The sequence below is a fragment of the Mus caroli genome, chromosome 13 (assembly GCF_900094665.2).
Source record: "Mus caroli chromosome 13, CAROLI_EIJ_v1.1, whole genome shotgun sequence".
Taxonomy (NCBI): Eukaryota; Metazoa; Chordata; class Mammalia; order Rodentia; family Muridae; genus Mus; species Mus caroli.
In genome coordinates this window covers 24,524,365-24,542,576 of record NC_034582.1, presented here as the reverse complement: position 1 = coordinate 24,542,576, position 18,212 = coordinate 24,524,365, and the positions used below count along the sequence as shown (strand labels likewise).

The 18,212-nt window shown below is 46.3% G+C and overlaps 1 protein-coding gene across 1 annotated transcript; it reads left to right on the top strand.

Annotated features, from left to right (window-relative positions):
- Positions 1-911: 911 nt before the first annotated feature.
- Sox4 (SRY-box 4) lies at positions 912-12,213 on the top strand. The gene is made up of 3 exons (XM_029468536.1): positions 912-2,827; positions 8,829-8,970; positions 11,967-12,213. Exons 1-3 carry the CDS (start codon positions 1,571-1,573, stop codon positions 11,984-11,986), a joined length of 1,419 nt encoding a protein of 472 aa, XP_029324396.1. The 5' UTR covers positions 912-1,570; the 3' UTR covers positions 11,987-12,213.
- Positions 12,214-18,212: the final 5,999 nt, after the last annotated feature.

Genomic DNA, 18,212 nt, shown 5'->3' with positions numbered 1-18,212 from the left:
TAATTATGGGCCACTGCCTTAGCGTTCCACAGAAAATCTTGTTTGGCCTACCCAGGATTTATAGGGGAACTGAAATCATTAAATAACTAGTTAACCTCTGTTTGGCAAAAAGAGTAAGTAATTACTGGAAAAGGGAGAAAGAAAATAAAAAAAAAAAAAAACCCTGCCTTTCACAAACAGCACAGATAGCATCCTGAAGGGATTTACACAATACACCAACGTCTGTTCTGTACCTAGAGTTGTTAAAATAATTGTGATGACAGGTGTCTAGGTACCACTTTCTTAATGGTTTTCAATATCCATTGATTTATTATTGTGGCTCCCCCCACTTACATCTCTAGCTCTAAGAAGGAGCTAAGAAAAGAGATTTTGCACCAAAGGCTGATGCTTTATTCCTGGGCTGAAAAGAACTAATAAAAATAATCACTCGGCTTTTAAGCAGAAAGCTTCCATTTACAGTATTTCACCCTTACCCCCCCTTCAAGCCCCTTGTTATCTAACATAATGGCTAGAATACATTTCCGTCTCTCCCCTTAATAACTTCATGCATTAACATCCTCTTCACACACGCGCGTGCGCGCGCGCGTGCACGCACGCGCGCACACACACACACACACACAGAGGCAAACGCGCGCGCACCCAGCAAAAGGCGGGGGTGGGGGGGAAGAGGCAGCAGAAATCTCAGCTGTACTTCTAGCCCTTTTAAAAAGTTTGCTCTGTAAATTGGAATGAGGTCAGATTTGGAGCTTCTCATTGCACGCGGAGATTATTATTGCATCGGGTTCCAAGCCAATGGGAAGGACGGGGGAGGGGCTTGGCACGAGGAAGCGTTAGTTACAGCGGCTGATTGGCTGTCTGCGAAAGGATAAAGAAGCGCGAGGCGGAATTGGGGTCTGCTCTAAGCTGCAGCCTGAGAAACAGAGTGAGGGGAAGAGGGCCGTCTCCCTCCCGGTTTCCAGTTCTTGCACGCTGTTTCTTAGAGAGTCTGCAGTGGGGGGAACTCTGCCGGTAACCAGCTCCCCTTCTTGCAGGAGGGAGGGAGAAACATACATTTATTCATGCCGGTCTGTTGCATGCAAGCTTCTTGGCTTCCTACCTTGCAACAAAATAATTGCACCAACTCCTCAGCGCCGATTCCGCCCACAGAGTCCCGGAGCCAGAGTCGCTTTGGCTTTGCACTGCAGGAAAGGGACTTAGGCGCTAGAGACGATGTCGCTTTCCTGAGCTACCGCGAGCTCTCGTGAACTGCAATCGACTGCTTCAGGGAAAGGGGTGGGGGAAAGACTTGCCCCGGAGGCGGCGAGAAACTTGCGTTTGGAAGAGACTCCGGCTACCAACGTTTGGAGAAACTCCTCGCCGCGGCCGACTCCAGCCTCGGTGCCCGCAGGGAGCACTTCAGCGGTGAGGGAGGACGGAGGGCCTCGGGGACTCTAGGTTGGCGGCGGGAGGCAGCCGCCCCTGGCCCGCACGCCGCTCAGGGGACCCTGGTCTCCGCCCCGGGGAGCCCGCAGGGCCCGGCGACCGCGCCGCGAGCGTGTGAGCGCGCGTGGGCGCCCGGCAAGCCGGGGCCATGGTACAACAGACCAACAACGCGGAGAACACGGAGGCTCTGCTGGCCGGGGAGAGCTCGGACTCGGGCGCCGGCCTGGAGCTGGGCATCGCGTCCTCCCCGACGCCTGGCTCCACCGCGTCGACGGGCGGCAAGGCGGACGACCCCAGCTGGTGCAAGACGCCCAGTGGCCACATCAAGCGGCCCATGAACGCCTTTATGGTGTGGTCGCAGATCGAGCGGCGCAAGATCATGGAGCAGTCGCCCGACATGCACAACGCCGAGATCTCCAAGCGGCTGGGCAAACGCTGGAAGCTGCTCAAGGACAGCGACAAGATTCCGTTCATCCAGGAGGCGGAGCGGCTGCGCCTCAAGCACATGGCTGACTACCCTGACTACAAGTACCGGCCGCGAAAGAAGGTGAAGTCGGGCAACGCGGGCGCGGGATCGGCGGCCACAGCCAAGCCAGGGGAGAAGGGCGACAAGGTCGCGGGCAGCAGCGGCCACGCGGGAAGCAGCCACGCGGGGGGTGGCGCGGGCGGCAGCTCCAAGCCCGCGCCCAAGAAGAGCTGTGGCCCAAAGGTGGCGGGCAGCTCGGTCGGCAAGCCCCACGCTAAGCTGGTCCCTGCGGGCAGCGGCAAGGCGGCTGCATCGTTCTCTCCGGAGCAAGCTGCCCTGCTGCCCCTGGGGGAGCCCACGGCCGTCTACAAGGTGCGGACTCCCAGCGCGGCCACTCCGGCCGCCTCCTCCTCGCCGTCCAGTGCGCTGGCCACCCCAGCCAAACACCCTGCCGACAAGAAAGTGAAGCGCGTCTACCTGTTTGGAAGCCTGGGCGCTTCGGCGTCTCCCGTCGGGGGCCTGGGAGCGAGCGCCGACCCCAGCGATCCACTGGGGCTGTACGAAGATGGAGGCCCGGGATGCTCGCCCGATGGCCGGAGTCTGAGCGGCCGCAGCAGCGCAGCATCATCGCCAACCGCCAGCCGATCGCCCGCTGACCACCGCGGCTACGCCAGCCTACGCGCAGCCTCGCCCGCCCCGTCCAGCGCGCCCTCGCACGCGTCCTCCTCTCTCTCCTCGTCCTCTTCCTCCTCCTCGGGCTCTTCGTCGTCCGACGAGGAGTTCGAAGATGACCTGCTCGACCTGAACCCCAGCTCAAACTTTGAGAGCATGTCCCTGGGCAGTTTCAGCTCCTCATCGGCGCTCGATCGGGACCTGGATTTTAACTTAGAACCCGGCTCAGGCTCCCACTTCGAATTCCCGGACTATTGCACGCCGGAGGTGAGCGAGATGATCTCGGGAGATTGGCTGGAGTCCAGCATCTCCAACCTGGTCTTCACCTACTGAAGGGAGCGCGGGCCGGGGAGAAGGAGGGCCAAGAGGCAGGAGAGGAGAGAGGGAAAAAAGAAAACAAAAAAACAAACAAAAAAAAAACAGAAAAAAATGTTAAAAAGAAGAAGAAAGAAAGAAAGAAACAGAAAAAATGAGTTAAAAAGAATAGATGGAGAGTGGAAGGAGAAAGGGGAAAAGAAAAGGAAGAAAAAGTGCATAGAGCTGGCCTGGACCACGTCCCGCCGTTGGAGAAGGAGCGCGGGGGCGTAGTGGACCCGCGCTCCCATCCCCCACTCTCAGGGCTGGGGACTCGAAGGAGGCGGAGAGTAGACGGGGGCGACCTTTTTTTGTTGTTGTTATTGATGTTGGTGGTGGCTAAAAAAGCTACTTCGAGTTTCCTCCCCAATTTTGCTTGAAGAGACTCCCCCCCCCACACACACACACCCTTCCAACGAGCTTCCGGACTTGGTTGCACCCCCAGCAAGAAAAGAAGCCAAGCAAAGCTTCTAAAGACCGAAGGAATCTTTCCCCCACCCCCACCCCCTCGCCTCGGTGATTTCTTGTTTGATTTTGCCTCTTGGTCAAGAAAGGAGGGGGAAAATCCAGCGTGCCCCATCTCCTACCCACCCCCTCTTTGTATTCTCTTTGTATTTTTCCCCTTCTTAAAATTTCTTTTTCTGCAATGAAGACAGAAAGAAGGCTCTGGGGTGATGCGTTTGGCCGTGGCATTTGTGTTGAGCTTAGGGGAGTATTGGCATGGAGAAACTCCACGCTGGCGAAGTCCCGGGCTGGGCTTTCTCCTCCTCCCCCCACCTTTTTTCCCCCTTGTCCCTACAGCTGGAGATGTGATGGGAGTAGCAGGCCAGCCTCGGAAATGGACATGGGGACCTCGTGGAAGCCACAGCAACCTGGTTGGGGATGCAGAAGGACCCGGAGCACAGAGGGCGTTGGGGTTCCCGGGCCTCCGCCTGGGGTCTGTGCAAAAATAAAGAATTAAAAAAAAAAAATCAGAGAGGTGAGGCTACCCAGAGCCAGCGGGAGGACAGGAGACTGTGGGATGTGGTCCAGAGGCCGCGGAGTGGTATGGGGGGGAAAGAGATTTTTTTTCTTCTCTTAATGGGAATCGTGATGGTGTTGAGTTATTTCACTGGTGGGGTTAATATAGCATGTTATCCTGTCTATCTTTTGAAGATTTCTGTATAAGACTGTTGAGCAGTTTTTAAAATAGTGTAGGATAATATAAAAAGCGGATAGATGGCGCTATGTTTGATTCCTACAACGAACCGATCACCAGCTCCTTTTCATTTTTAACTCTTTAAAAGGATTCAAACGCAACTCAAATCTGTGCTGGACTTTTGAAAAACCACAATTCAGGACCAAATTTTTTCTCCGTGTGTGTTTATTCCTTATAGGTGTAATTGAGAAGACCCGTTTATTTTTACCCCCTCACGGACTCTCCATCTTTGTATTTTTTTTTTCCCTTGTAAATGTAATCAGATGCCATTTTATATGTGGACGTATTTATACTGGCCAAACAGTTTTCTTATTTTGTCCCCCCTTTTTTTCCCTTTTCATTTGCTTTCTTGTCTTTTGACCTCGTTTCTTTATCTTTTTTTATTTTCTTTCTTTTTCTTCGTTTTTTTTTTTTCTAGTGTTGTTACCCACGCCATTTTACGTCTCCTTCACTGAAGGGCTAGAGTTTTAACTTTTAATTTTTTATATTTAAATGTAGACTTTTGACACTTTTAAAAAACAAAAAATGACAAGAGAGATGAAAACGTTTGATTATTTTCTCAGTGTATTTTTGTAAAAAATATATAAAGGGGGTGTTAATCGGTGTAAATCGCTGTTTGGATTTCCTGATTTTATAATAGGGTGGCTGGTTAATATCTCACACAGTTTGAAAAATCAGCCCCTGGTTTCTCCATGTTTACACTTCAATCTGCAGGCTTCTTAAAGTGACAGTATCCCTTAACCTGCCACCGGTTTCCACCTTTCAACCCCCCTGTCTTATAAGGGGAGGAGAGTTCAGCCCAGCACCATAATGCTTTAAAAAAAAAAAAAACAGATTTTTTTTTTAAACGAATTGCTGTTCTGTCCAGAGGTTTTTAAAACTGGTGCATTCACAGCAAAAAGGGATTCTGTAGCTTTAACTTGTAAACCACATCTTTTTTGCACTTTTTTTTATAAAGCAAAAACGTGCCGTTTAAACCACTGGATCTATCTAAATGCCGATTTGAGTTCGCGACACAATGTACTGCGTTTTCATTCTTGTATTTGACTATTTAATCCTTTCTACTTGTCGCTAAATATAATTGTTTCAGTCCTATGGCATGGTGATAGCATATGTGTTCAGGTTTATAGCTGTTGTGTTTAAAGATTGAAAAAAGTGGAAAACATCTTTGTACATTTAAGTCTGTATTATAATAAGCAAAAAGATTGTGTGTATGTATGTTTACTATAACATGACAGGCACGAGGGCGCCTGCCTTTTAAGAGGCAGTTCCGTTAAGGGTTTTTGTTTTAAAACTCTTTTTTTTTCTTTCTTTTTTTATTTCTTTTTTTTTAACCATCCATCCTGTGCAATATGCCGTGTAGAATATTTGTCTTAAAATTCAAGGCCACAAAAAAAGCAAAAAAAAAAAAAACAAAAAAAAAAACAAAAAACAATATTTGGGGGAAGAGAAAAAGAAAAAAAAATCATGCCAGCTAATCCTGTCCGTCACTGCCTGTCAGGTTGTTCCTATATACCTTCTGTAAATAACTTTTTTTGAGAAGGAAATAAAATCAGCTGGAACTGAACCCTAAATCTTGACTTTTGTCATCCTTATTCCTGGGATCCCTCCTGTCACTGCAGGCTGCTGCTTTGCAGCTTCGCGGTGGCTTGGAAGCTAGTGCTGATTCAGTTAAGCCATCTTAATGGCAAACCCTAAGTTCCTCTTGGCCAGATTTGGCTGGCCTGACCCCGAGTGATGGCATTGGCCACGTGTGTGTCAACCTTCCCTCCGCACGCCAGCCTTCGAGGAATTCTCTGCATCTACTGTACATCAGCAGGCACCCTTTGTCTGGAAATTTCAAAGAGGGGGGAGGGGCAGGCTTCCCTGCTCTCTACCCAGCCGGTTAGCTGAACTTTTTTAAATGTATTTTTTGCTTTTGTGTCTCTAAGCCACCATCCCCTTTACACGCCAAGATTTGTTTTGCACAAACCAAGAACAAATGAGCCTGTTAAATTATTAGGTCTAGGAGAAAAGCCTTCCATAGTTATAAGATGGGGAAAAAAAACAAAACAAAAACAACTTAGGCTTGCTTTGTTGGGGGGAGGGGAGGAGTCCCCTTAAATGCAAAGGTCAGTAGGGTGTGGTGTAATCCAAGTGCTTGAGAGGCAGGCCAGGCTCAAGGATCCTGAGTTTAAGGCCTGAGTGGACTACTTGATTGAAACTCTGTTTCCAGAACTACCAAATTTACTATGGCCCTAAGCTGTTCATCTTATGCCCCGCCCAACATGGGCGTCGCTGTGAGTAAAATATAGCCTACCTGCTCACCACTGGAATGACAGGCCAAGTAGGAGAGTGTGTAGATTTTTATAAGCACCAGACACAGCATTAGTGAAGCCTGCATGCAGCTGGACAGTACTTCCTGTTTATTTTAGAGATCCACGGTCTCCATGGGCAAATAGAACTATCTTCCCTTCCCAAGGCTCATCTTCACAAATGTGTGCTTTCCATGTTTCCTAGTCTTTCCGCCCTGGAGAGAAAGGGTTAACACGCAGCACTTGGAAACAATCCATTCTGAGGGTCGGGACAGAAAGAAGACTTAAGGACCAGTACCCACAAGCATTTTTGCACAGTAAAAAAGCCATTTGCTAGGGGTTTGCTGTGATCAACTTACACTACATACTTGGATGAAGCTTTCAAGGGGGGGAAAAACTGAAAAAGCAATTCCCTCTCTAAATACTGTTCTAATATCATTTCTCCCTGAGACCTTGAAACAGTGTGGTGTACAGTTTTCTTCTTTAAAAGAGCTGTAGGAAAGAGTTGATATGCTTCTTTAATGGTTGATTATTATGGTGAGGATAATAGAGCATCTTAGGGTCTTGGAGAAGAAAGCCTTTGATAGTTACAAGACGGGTTGGGGGTGGGGACGACTTAGGCTTGCTTTGTTAGGTTTGGGGTGGGGGTTTCCCCTCAAATGCAAAGGTCAGTAGGGTGTGGTGTAATCCAAACACTTAGAGGCATGCCAGGCTGAAGGATCCTGACTTTAAGGCCATAGTGGACTACTTGAGACCCTGTTTCCAGAACAACAAAAGACCTTGTTCCTCCCCCCCCCCCAGATAAAAACATCGAAATCCTACTGTAAATGAATCCTGTATGAATCATTTTTAAGTGATGCATATTTTCGAATATGTTTGTATTTTTGTAGGCTCTTCTGCTACAGCCTTGTTTATTTTCCCCTGACTTTGCATGGGAAGAGCAAGCAGAGGCTTTCAAGTATTTTCTTTAAGAATCCTAAGGCTCAGGGTGAAAGTGGAGCTGTTCACTTAGCTAGCGTGCTAGAGGCCCTGGGTTCTGTTCCCAGGCCCCTGAAGAAAACAAGGAATTCTGGCACATCACCCCTTTCTCTTAAAGTGTTGATACCGCATGCTTCCTAGCAGGGGCGTGGCAGATGTGAACCACTGGGACTTACATGCCAGACTGTGCAAGGGAAAATAGATATTAGAAAACCACTTCATGGTGACTTTCAGATGGTGTGGCTCAGCAGAAAAGAGTGAGCTCCAGCTAGCTTTTCCCTCTTATTCTTAAGACACTGCTTCAGGCCCTGTGCTCAGTCAGCAATGTGGATTAGTGACACTTGTCACCATTGTCAGTTCCTAGCTGAATCCCCTGAAGAGCCATGAACATAAATAAATAAATAAATAAATAAATAAATAAATAAATAAATAAATAATAGGCAGCCCCCAGGCTCCTCTGGTGGGGTGAGTGCCTGCAGGGGGCTCAGGTTACTGCTGGCACTAGTCTGAGTAGGTATCCTAAGGAAAGAACAGAGTTGGAAGGCCAGCAACCACTCGGTTTATCTGCTGTATAGATAGGGTCAGAGTGCTTCATCATAAATCAACCACCGTTTGGTTGGTTGGTTTTGGGTTGGCAGGGTTTCTCTGTAAGGCCCTGGCCTAGAACTCTCTCAGTAGAGGGGGAGCGCCTTGAACGCAAGGATCTTCCCTTCTCTGGAAGTGAGTGCTGAGCCTGAAGATGTGCACAACACACCCTCTCATCTCGGATCTTAACCCACTGACCTAGAAGGTTTTGGATAGCAGGGCATGGTGGTGCTGTCCATTTAAAAAAGAATACTTCCAGAAAAACCTAAGACCCCCAAATCTGTTAGATTTCTCAAGGTGGAAGTTTTCTGTTATGTTTTTTCCTCCTTTTTTTTTTTAATGGATACTTTGAGTTGTTTTTAAGATTGATTTTATGAAAGTGTTTGCGTGTGGTATGCACATGTGCATACAAGGGGCCTCACAACAGCAAGGTGTCCTGTTGCCTGGAGCTGCAGTCACAGGCAGGTGAGCCACCTAACTCCATACCAGGAACTAAGTTCAGGTTCTCTGGAAGAACAGGAAGTAGTACCAACTGCCAGAGCCTCTCCAGCTTTCCTGTTGATTGTGGTTCACAGCCCTGGCCCCAGGACTATAAATACACCTCTGGCCTCTGATCTCTTGCGTTTCCCCCAGCCTCTCTGATTCATCCTAGAAAACAACCTGAAAATCCATGTCGTTTTTTTTTTTTCACCCTGCCCACCATTTGAAAGTCGGGGTGGGCAGCTTGTCTGCACTTTCACCCCACCCACCATTTGGAAGCTGAGTTGGGCAGATGGGGGTTGGGGGTGTGTGTGAACATCTTTTGATATCTGCATGGTGTTTCAGACGGCACTAACCATCATTATTATCCTTTGTCCAGGGTGAGGTACTCAGTTCTCATGCAGCTTGTCAAGACTCTGCACAAAATGGTGGTGGCTCTCTTCCTCCAATCTCCACCACCCACCATTGCGGCACAGCACGAAGCCTTTCTCGGGATGGTGGAGCCCAGGAGGCAGAGGCAGGTGAGTCTCTGTGAGTTCACAGCCAGTCTGCATAATGAGTTCCAGAATAGCTCAGACTACATAGAGCAGGACTAACCCTTTAATGCCTGTTTCTCCACACTTACTTTGTAGTGAGTTCTTGCATAAAACCTGTTCTTCAGCCGGGCGTGGTGGTGCACGCCTTTAATCCCAGCACTGAGTAGGCAGAGGCAGGTGGATTTCTGAGTTCGAGGCCAGCCTGGTCTACAGAGTGAGTTCCAGGACAGCCAGGGCTACACAGAGAAACCCTGTCTCAAAAAACAAAACAAAACAAAACCAAAAAAAAAAAAAAACAAAAAACAAAAAAACTGTTCTTCAAGCTTCCAAAATATATTCATTTCCCAAAATATTTGCATTTTGTGCTATCTTTGGCAAGTAGCGTTGAATTTAGTTAAAATAATCTCTGTCTGAATACTGGCTCTGAGGTAGGCTGGCTGGAGCACGGTGGTCAAGTTTCTTAGTCCCTTGGAGCCTCTGTTCTAAATCGTTCCGTAGAAGGCCACCTGACTGAGAAAGCGGTTGTGAGAATTGAGTGTGACCCCATATGTGGAACACATGCAGCAATGCCTGGCAGCAATCTGTGCTCATTAGGTACCAGCCCTTCACCTTGTGCGGCTGATTATAAAAAGGTAAAGGCTGTGCGAGCCAACCACAGTGCCAGCCACACAGAAATCAGACAGCACTAAATAACAATAAATATGCTGTCTGCTTCTCAAATCCTTAATATTAGTATGAATTGAGGACAAGGCTAGAGCTGGAGCCCAGTGGCTAAGTGCTCATGAAGCACACATGAGGCCATGAGGCCCTGGATTGGCCTCCCAGTATCAATCACAATAAGACAGACCTGGTGACGCCATGCCAGTACTGGGGAAGATAGCTCAAGGCTATCTTTGGTTAAATAGTAGGTCTGGGGGCAGCCTGGGCTTTGTGAGCTCCAGTCTGAAAACAAAAAGAATGGTTTGGGAGCGCGTGTGCGTGTGCGTGCGTGTGTGTGTGTGTGTGTGTGTGTGTGTGTGTGTGTGTGTTATTGGGAATTGAACCTTGAGTCTGGGACATGCTAGGTTCTCTTCCACGGATCTAAGTCCCAGCCAGAATTCTTTTTATTTTTTTAATATATTTTTAAATTATTGTTAGTGAATTTCATGCAAGTATACAATGTAGGTTTTGATCAAATCCATCCCCTACACTCCCCCCACCCCACCCCTGCCCGCCGCCTCCTAGCCAGGACTCTTTAAAAGAGCAGAACCAGACCACAGTCTTAAGTTCTCCATATAGTCTCAGTGCAAACCAAAGGGAAAATGACTACCCTCACAGTGTGTTAGCATGATCTCAGTAAGTATACAGGCAAAAGACTGATACCACCCTTTTTACAAGGAGACGTGGAGATGATTCAGTAATAAACCTGAGATCATAGAATCAGAAGGGGAAGAAGGGTGGGGCTGTGGCTCAGTGGTAGGATGCTTGCCCTAACATGTATGAGACCCTGGGTTGGAGCCCCAGCACTCAACTTCATTAATTAGGAAAGAAGAGGGAGGGGGCCCTGGAATCTTATTTCCTGAGCCCAAGAATGAACTTAGATCCAGTGTCTCTCCAAGTGTGGTGGCACATCATTCAGAAGACAAAAAGAGGAGGATTGCTTGGCGATCAAGTTTAAGGCCAGGCTGGCCTACAAAGTGTATTCCGGGACAGTGAGAACTGTTACATAATGAGACAATGAGACTCTCTGTCTCTAGAAAACAAAAGCAAGTCAGGAGCTGGTGGGCCATGCATGCCTTTCATCCCTGCACTTAGGAAGCAGAGACAGGTAAATCTCTGAGTTCCAAGCCAGCCTGGTTTACAGAGTGAGTGCTAGACCAGCCAAGGCTACATAGAGTGATGCTGTCTTGAAAAACAAAACAAAACAAAACAAAACAAAACAAAACAAAACAAAACAAAACAAAACAAAACAGAAAGAAAGAAAGAAAGAAAGGAGAAAAGGAAGGAAAGGAAATGAAACAAAAATGAAAATTAATAATAATAACTCAGAGACAGGTAAATCTCTGAGTTCCAAGCCAGCCTGGTTTACAGAGTGAGTGCTAGACCAGCCAAGGCTACACAGAGAAACACTGTCTTGTAAAACAAGACAAAACAAAAAAGAAAGAAAAAAAAAAGAGAAAAGGAAGGAAAGGAAATGAAACAAAAATGAAAATTAATTAAAAAACAACAACAACAAAAACAATCAAAATAGGTGTCCCCGTTTGAGTACTAGATAAGCATAGGTGTGAGTACTTGTTTTGTTTTGTTTTGTTTTGTTTTTCAAGACAGCGTTACTCTATGTAGCCTTGGCTGGTCTAGCACTCACTCTGTAAACCTATGCCTTCTCTAGTACCCAAACCTTGAGTACTAGAGAAGTAAGGCCTTGAGTCTTTGGTAAAGATTGGCCATCGCCTCAACCCCCCACATCTTTCCTTCAGCTCTGATCCATTTCCCCAAGGCTGTCTTGTACATCTCAGTTTGAAGTGCAAGCTTAAGTAATTTGTGTGTGTGTGTGGATACATATTAGTTGAACAAATGTGTGTTAAAATATGAATGCACGGTCTTCATTTCAGGAGTCAGCAAGGCAGAAGAGAATTGAAATGATCTAGCTATCAGTAGTGGATCTTCTGCTCTGTCATTCAAAAGGTTGGGTGGGTGACCACGCTGCTGGTTATTCAGAATGCCTTCACACAGAGGCTCTAGGCTACCCATCCTATCCTAATGAGATTGGCCGTTGCTACAGTTAACTTGAAGGGTTTTATGGTTTCCTGCATGTGTTGTTTTCCTGCTTAATGTTAAAAAGAAGAAGAAAAAGCTCACGTCACTAAACTGAATTTCCCAGGGGGCTTTTGTATCTTCTGCAGTCTGGCTTATGCCTTGGTTATGATGAGATATCTCTTATGTGTGGATATCTGTAGATACAGGTGATAACAAATTTAACCCATTTTCTTTGCTTCTGACAGTTTCAAGACAGTTGGTTTAATGGAGTCCTGACAACATGCCAGGCACAAGTCAAGTCGTGGCATGAGCTTTGCAACCAGAGCCTTTCCTTCAACCTGCAGACTTTGTGGTAAAGGCCAAAGTTACAACTCATTTATACACCACCTTGTTTTGAACCGCCCCTAAGGCACTCCAGTGACAAGACATCGACATCTGATTGGAAGGTTTTGGGTTTTATTTTTAATGACTTGGAAAGAAGGAACAAATGAAGTATAATTTACTCAGCCCTCTTGCTTCTTTAGTTATTTTCAATACAATTATTTCTCTATTTCCTGCTCCAGCATGGAGTTTGGAGGGAGGGAGGGAGGGAGGGAGGGAGGGAGGGACGGAGGGAAGGAGGGAGGGAGGGAAGGAGAGAGGAAGGAAGAGAGGGAAATGGAAGCCCTGTCTGGCAGCTTTAGCAGGCTCCTTCTGTAGTGAATGCACAGTATGTGGTGGTGGCATCCAAGTTAAGGAGCAGGCAACTGCTTTTCTAAGAGTCAAGCAGCCTGTGCCGGCTTAAAGGATCAATTAAGTCCTGTTGTCTGTGTGGTTAATTGTCACCTTCTTACCAGTGGCTGTCCTAACTCCCTCAGCTCTGGCACCTAAAACCTGTGAAAATAGTTTCCTGCAACTCTTCGTCCCCCTCCTGCGCCTCTCACTTTCTCACCCCCCCCCCCTTTCCCACACTCCCTATGTGGGCCTTTTATCTCTCCTGTTTGCCATTCCCCGGAGAAGGCAGACTTTGAATAATTTATCTGAAGTTCCTGGGAAGTTGTGGGGCTGTAGTCTCAAAACACACAGCACTTTGTTCCTCCCCCAGACAGAAAGGCCAGAAGTCTGTCTTTGACCTAGCCCCTCCTCAGTGAATCCAGGAAATGAAGTAGGTTACTAAAGCCATGGAAAGTCCTCTGTGTTTCTCAAATAGTTTAGCCAAAGAGTATTCCCAAATCGTTTCTTTTAAGGTATTGGGGTAGTGGGGGGTCATGGTGCAGATGGTAGTACTGCCTGCAATCTGAACACTCAGGATATGGAGGTAGAAGGGTTGAGTTCAAGGCCAGCCTCTGCTATGTAGGAAATTTGAGGCTTAGCTGGGCTACAAGAAGACACTTTGTCTTAAAATGATGAAAAACAAGGCCTAAAGAGTACTTGCTGTTCTTTCAGAGACTGCAGTTCAGTTTTCTATATTCACATGGTGGGGCTCACAACCACCACACTAACTTCGGTTAATTTCAGGTCCAAGGGACCCATGTGCTCTTTGGGCCTCTGTTAATACCTGCATACACATAACACACACACACACACAAAGATACACACATAAGTTTTTAAAAATGATTTTTTTTAAAAAAGCAAGAAAGAAAAATTGTGAGGGAAGAGAATAATTGGAAGTGAACATTATCAAAATATCCATGTGCAAAATATCCATTGTATAAGACAGTAGTCATGATGACTACTATTTAATACAATTTATACACTAGAAGCCAGATAGCAAGCCAGGGATAGTGGTGCATAGTTTTAATCCCAGTACTTCAGAAGCACGTAAATCTCTGTGAGTTCAAGGCCAGCCTGGTCTACATAGTAAGTTCCAGGATAACCAGAGCAAAGAGTGGGGAAAAAAAAAAGATACTGACCTGAGTCTTTTACTGTAAACAAACACAAGATGGATAAGCAAGTCAAAGAAACACTAGCTAAAAAGATTTCCACATTCACTCTTACAATGTGTCATTTTATAGTCTTCTTTTCAGAGGTATAGGAATCTCTTTTTCGCCTGGTGTTGGTGGCACATGCCTTTAATCCCAGCACTAGGGAGGCAGAGACAGGCGGATTTCTGAGTTCGAGGCCAGCCTGGTCTACAGAGTGAGTTCCAGGACAGCCAGGGCTACACAGAGAAACCCTGTCTCGAAAAACCAAAAAAAAAAAAAACAAAAACAAAAACAAAAGGAATCTCTTTTTCTCTTCAGCCACCGGAAGTGGAGAGTTGCTGGATCTCAAAATGACTGATTAGACCACATTCCACCCTGAAGATTTATTTCCAGGTGTTAAAAACAACACATGCTAAGGACAAAACTGGGAGCCTTGTCTCAAGGACCTATAGTTAAAAGTTAAACCAAATTTGGAACCTGATTTGTTGTTCTAACAGGGTCGTATATTTCTCAGGCTATCTCGGGACTTGCTATACAGCCAAGAATTTCCCCCACCTCCCACGTGCTGAGACAGCAGCAGACATTCATTCGCTACCATGCCCAGCTGATGTGGCACTGGAGATCAAACCCAGGCAAGTTGTCTACCAACTGAGCCTCATCTCCAGGCCCAGAGACAATTATTTTATTCTTCAGAGAAAGTGAATCGATTGTTCCAACATGCTGCAAGTCAAGGCATCTGCAAAGCATGCTGGGTGATATTTCCATCTAGAGTATATAATGGCATATATGAATCAAAAAGAAGAATGACTATAGAAATAGCTTTGCTATTAGCCTGGAGACAAAGAAGAGGGATTTCAATGCTACTGAAATGAATGAATATGAGGACCAAGATCCACACTCTTTGGTCTTTTTACTTTTCTTCTTCTTCCATTACAACTCACCAGTTCTGAAAGAATGATTCTCATTTAGGTATCAATGACTTCACTCTTACTAAGTTCTGTGATGTCAAGGCAGAGATCTGCTCAAATCACTTGAAATCATGGTGCTTCCTTGCAAGGAAAGTAGTAAGTATGGGGAAATGGAGATGTCACGGGACTCCAGGGGAAAACAGCTTTTGAGGTCCTCACAATTATCATGAGCACATAGAGCAGATGTTCACTTAGCATCAAGATGTTGTAGAGACTGCTACTCAGGCATTCTTTTAGTTTTCATATGTATCTCGAGCTCTTCCATGTTTTACCTTCGGGGTCCCAGTTAAGACAGCTATACCTGCCCAGTTAACTCACCCATCACTTGCCTGGTAATGAACTAGCTTCTTCTGGTGGATTTCCTGCCCACTTCTGGGCCAACCATGGGCGTCTACCCACTAATCAATTGAGTACACTCTTTACTTCACTCATTGCTTTTGCTTTTGGAGTTCAATGACCCCACTGTGTTTCCATCCCTTCTTTGGTCTCCATATAGTAAGAAGACCTGAGACCCTAGAGGCAGCCTTGTTTCCTCTTGTGCTGCCCACGGTGTCTTCAAACACAGTAGCTCTCTCTTTACTGGATGAACGTATCCTTTTTCCTGCGGCCCTACTTTTGGCACTAAGGTCTTGAGATAAACAGCAGGAATAAATATACCACATTCTAACACAAGTTGCCAAGGCTTTAGAGATGAGCACTGTACTAGATCATCCAGGACACAACATCCAACCACAATCAGGATTTGCTTTGCTAATCCTTCCCCAGTTCAGGTAAACCTAAGACTAGACCAAGGGAGGGAACTGAGTCCACTAGTCCCAGGCTGAGCCCCTGGTCCTATGCTGACATCAACTGATTGGAGTGTCTGAAGAGAACCCTACAAGACAGCTGTTCATAGAGATCAGAATCTACAAGAAGAGAGGCTGATGTTTGGATCCAGTCATTTGCTTGGGAAACTGCATTGTCCTGCCTGAGGTGCTGGGGAAGGGGAGGTCAGCTGACAGGGAGGTTGTAGACAGACTTTGACTGTTCAATACAAGTCTCAGTAGATCAAGAGCAACTTGGTAAAAATCTAAGACACGCGGGAAGGCTGTGGAGGAGAAATGAGGGATGCAGACATCAGAACAGCAAGAAAGTATTCAATATGGAATCTTCTTGAGAAAGAATGAAGCTCTCAGAATGACTCACACGGGTGACTTGAGAAGATCACATATCAGTGGCCAGGAGGTGTTTACTCAATCCACAGTGACAGCCAGAACTGAATTAAGTAGAGAGATAGCTGTGCTGCCTGCCCCCCTGCTTGCCTTCTGGAAACACAATGAAGAAGTTAAGCTTTGGAATTTGGTGGGAGAGGGTGTCATTCCACTCCAACCAATTGAAATTGATTAAGGAAGAGAGTCACATTTTGGGTTTTTGTTGTTGTTGTTGTTGTTGGTTTTTCGAGACAGGATTTCTCTGTGTAGCCCTGGCTGTCCTGGAACTCACTTTGTAGACCAGGCTGGCCTCGAACTCAGAAATCTGCATGCCTCTGCCTCCCTAGTGCTGGGATTAAACGGGTGCGCCACCACGCCCAGTGAGAGTCACATTTGAAAGTTTATTCTAAAAAAAATGTTTATTCTAATTCTCTCTCTCTCTGTGTATGTATGTATGTGTGTGTGTGTGTGTGTGTGTGTGTGTGTGTGTGTGTGTTAGTGAAAACTGAACCCAGGATAAGGTTTGGATTTTCTTTTATAATTAAAACATGTTTTTTATTTTATGTGTATGGGCATTTTGCCTGCGTATGTGTCTGCTCGCTGCGTTCATGATACACCTGAGAACTGCCAAGAGCATCATCAGATTCCCCAGAACTGGAGTTTCAGATGCTTGTTAGCCACCCTGTGTTGCTGGGAACCGCACCCAGGTCCTCCGGAAAAACAGCAAATGCTTTAACCACAGATTCCCCTCCTTCCTCTCCTCCCAGTCCCCACTCCGATCATTTTTAGTAACTAAGAGGCAGTAAAAAGTTATAGTTTCATATTAAGGTGCAGGTCATTGGTCTTCCTCCCATACTGTGATGTCAGTCTAACCACACCATTTTCCATTTTCTACCACGGGGTAAATTGGCAAAAATGTATTTGGGCCTAGACTTAAAGAATATCATGTCCCAAAATAAGAGGGTCCCGCCACCACCAACAGAAGACAGTCTCACCATGTAACTGTGGCTGTCCTAGAGCTCACTATGTAGACCAGGCTGGCCTCAAACTCACCGAGCTCTGCCTGCCTCTGCAGGGATTAGAAAGTGCTGGGATTGGAAGGTGTGGTCACCATGCCATGCTAGAACGCCACTTTTATATAGGCATCGCAGTAACCAAGATACAGCACTCCTTTCTTCAGACAGATGAGCCCGACTTACCCCAGAGCATTCTCTCTCTCACCTATTGTGCTTAAATGAGTCTGCTTTTAAAATGGAAACAAACCAAATATTCCCACTGCCTTGGGTGGCCATGGAGCCAATGGTTGTGGGATTTTAAACTTAAATTAAAAAGAAACCTCTCGACCAGGTGTAGTGGCGCACGCCTTTAATCCCAGCACTCGGGAGGCAGAGGCAGGTGGATTTCTGAGTTCGAGGGCAGCCTGGTCTACAAAGTGAGTTCCAGGACAGCCAGGGCTATACAGAGAAACCCTGGGGGGGGGGGAGAAAGAAACCTCTCTCTCAGTTGAGACTACCAAATCCAACAGCCATTACATACTATTCACAAGGCTTTTATGCCCTGAAAAGCTATCAACAATCCAGGTCTGGGAGATGGCTCAAGCAGTAATGCATTGGCTGCATTAGCATGAGAGCCTGCATTCAGATCCCCAGTGTCCACGTAAAAACCAAGTGTAATGATATACACTTGTAATCCCTGTGCTCAGGAGGTGGAGGCAGGAAGATCCCTGGACCTCACCGGCCAGCTAGTCTAGCGAAAACATGGAGTTTCAGGCTCAGCGAGGAAACCCAATCTCAACAGTAAGGTGGAAGCTGAGCAGAGTGATTGGGAAACAAGGGCAAGCAGATCTCTGTGAGTTGAGGCTAGCCCCGTCTACACAGTAGGTTCCAGGATAGCTAGAGTTACATAGTGAGATATAAAAGATAATGAAAAAAGCAGGTAGAGAGTGATGGAGGAAGACACCTAAAGTAGACATCTGCATACAGATAGGTACACATACTTGAATGTACATACATGTGTAATACACACACACACATAAACACACACACACACACACACAGGACAGAGTTACCCATGACTCCAAACTCACTATCTTTGTCAGAGTCTCCATTCTAGCACAAAAGTTCTCATCCATTTAAAACAAAATCAAACCCACATCTACCATTTAGGTAAATATATAATTTCACTAGGATTAAAATATTTTGAATAAATGGTCCTTGCTCTCTTGACAACTAGATTTGGCTCAAGTTGAAACAGAGGTGTAAAGCTGTTCATTGGTGAAGTGTGGGTAGTTTAACAAAGAAAGAGAAAGAGAGAAAGGAAGGGAAGGGAAGGGAAGGGAGGGGAAGGGAAAGGAGAGGAGAGCACAGAAGGAGAGAGAGAGAGTCAAGAGAAAGGGGAAAAAAAGAAGAAGAAGAAGAAGAAGAAGAAGA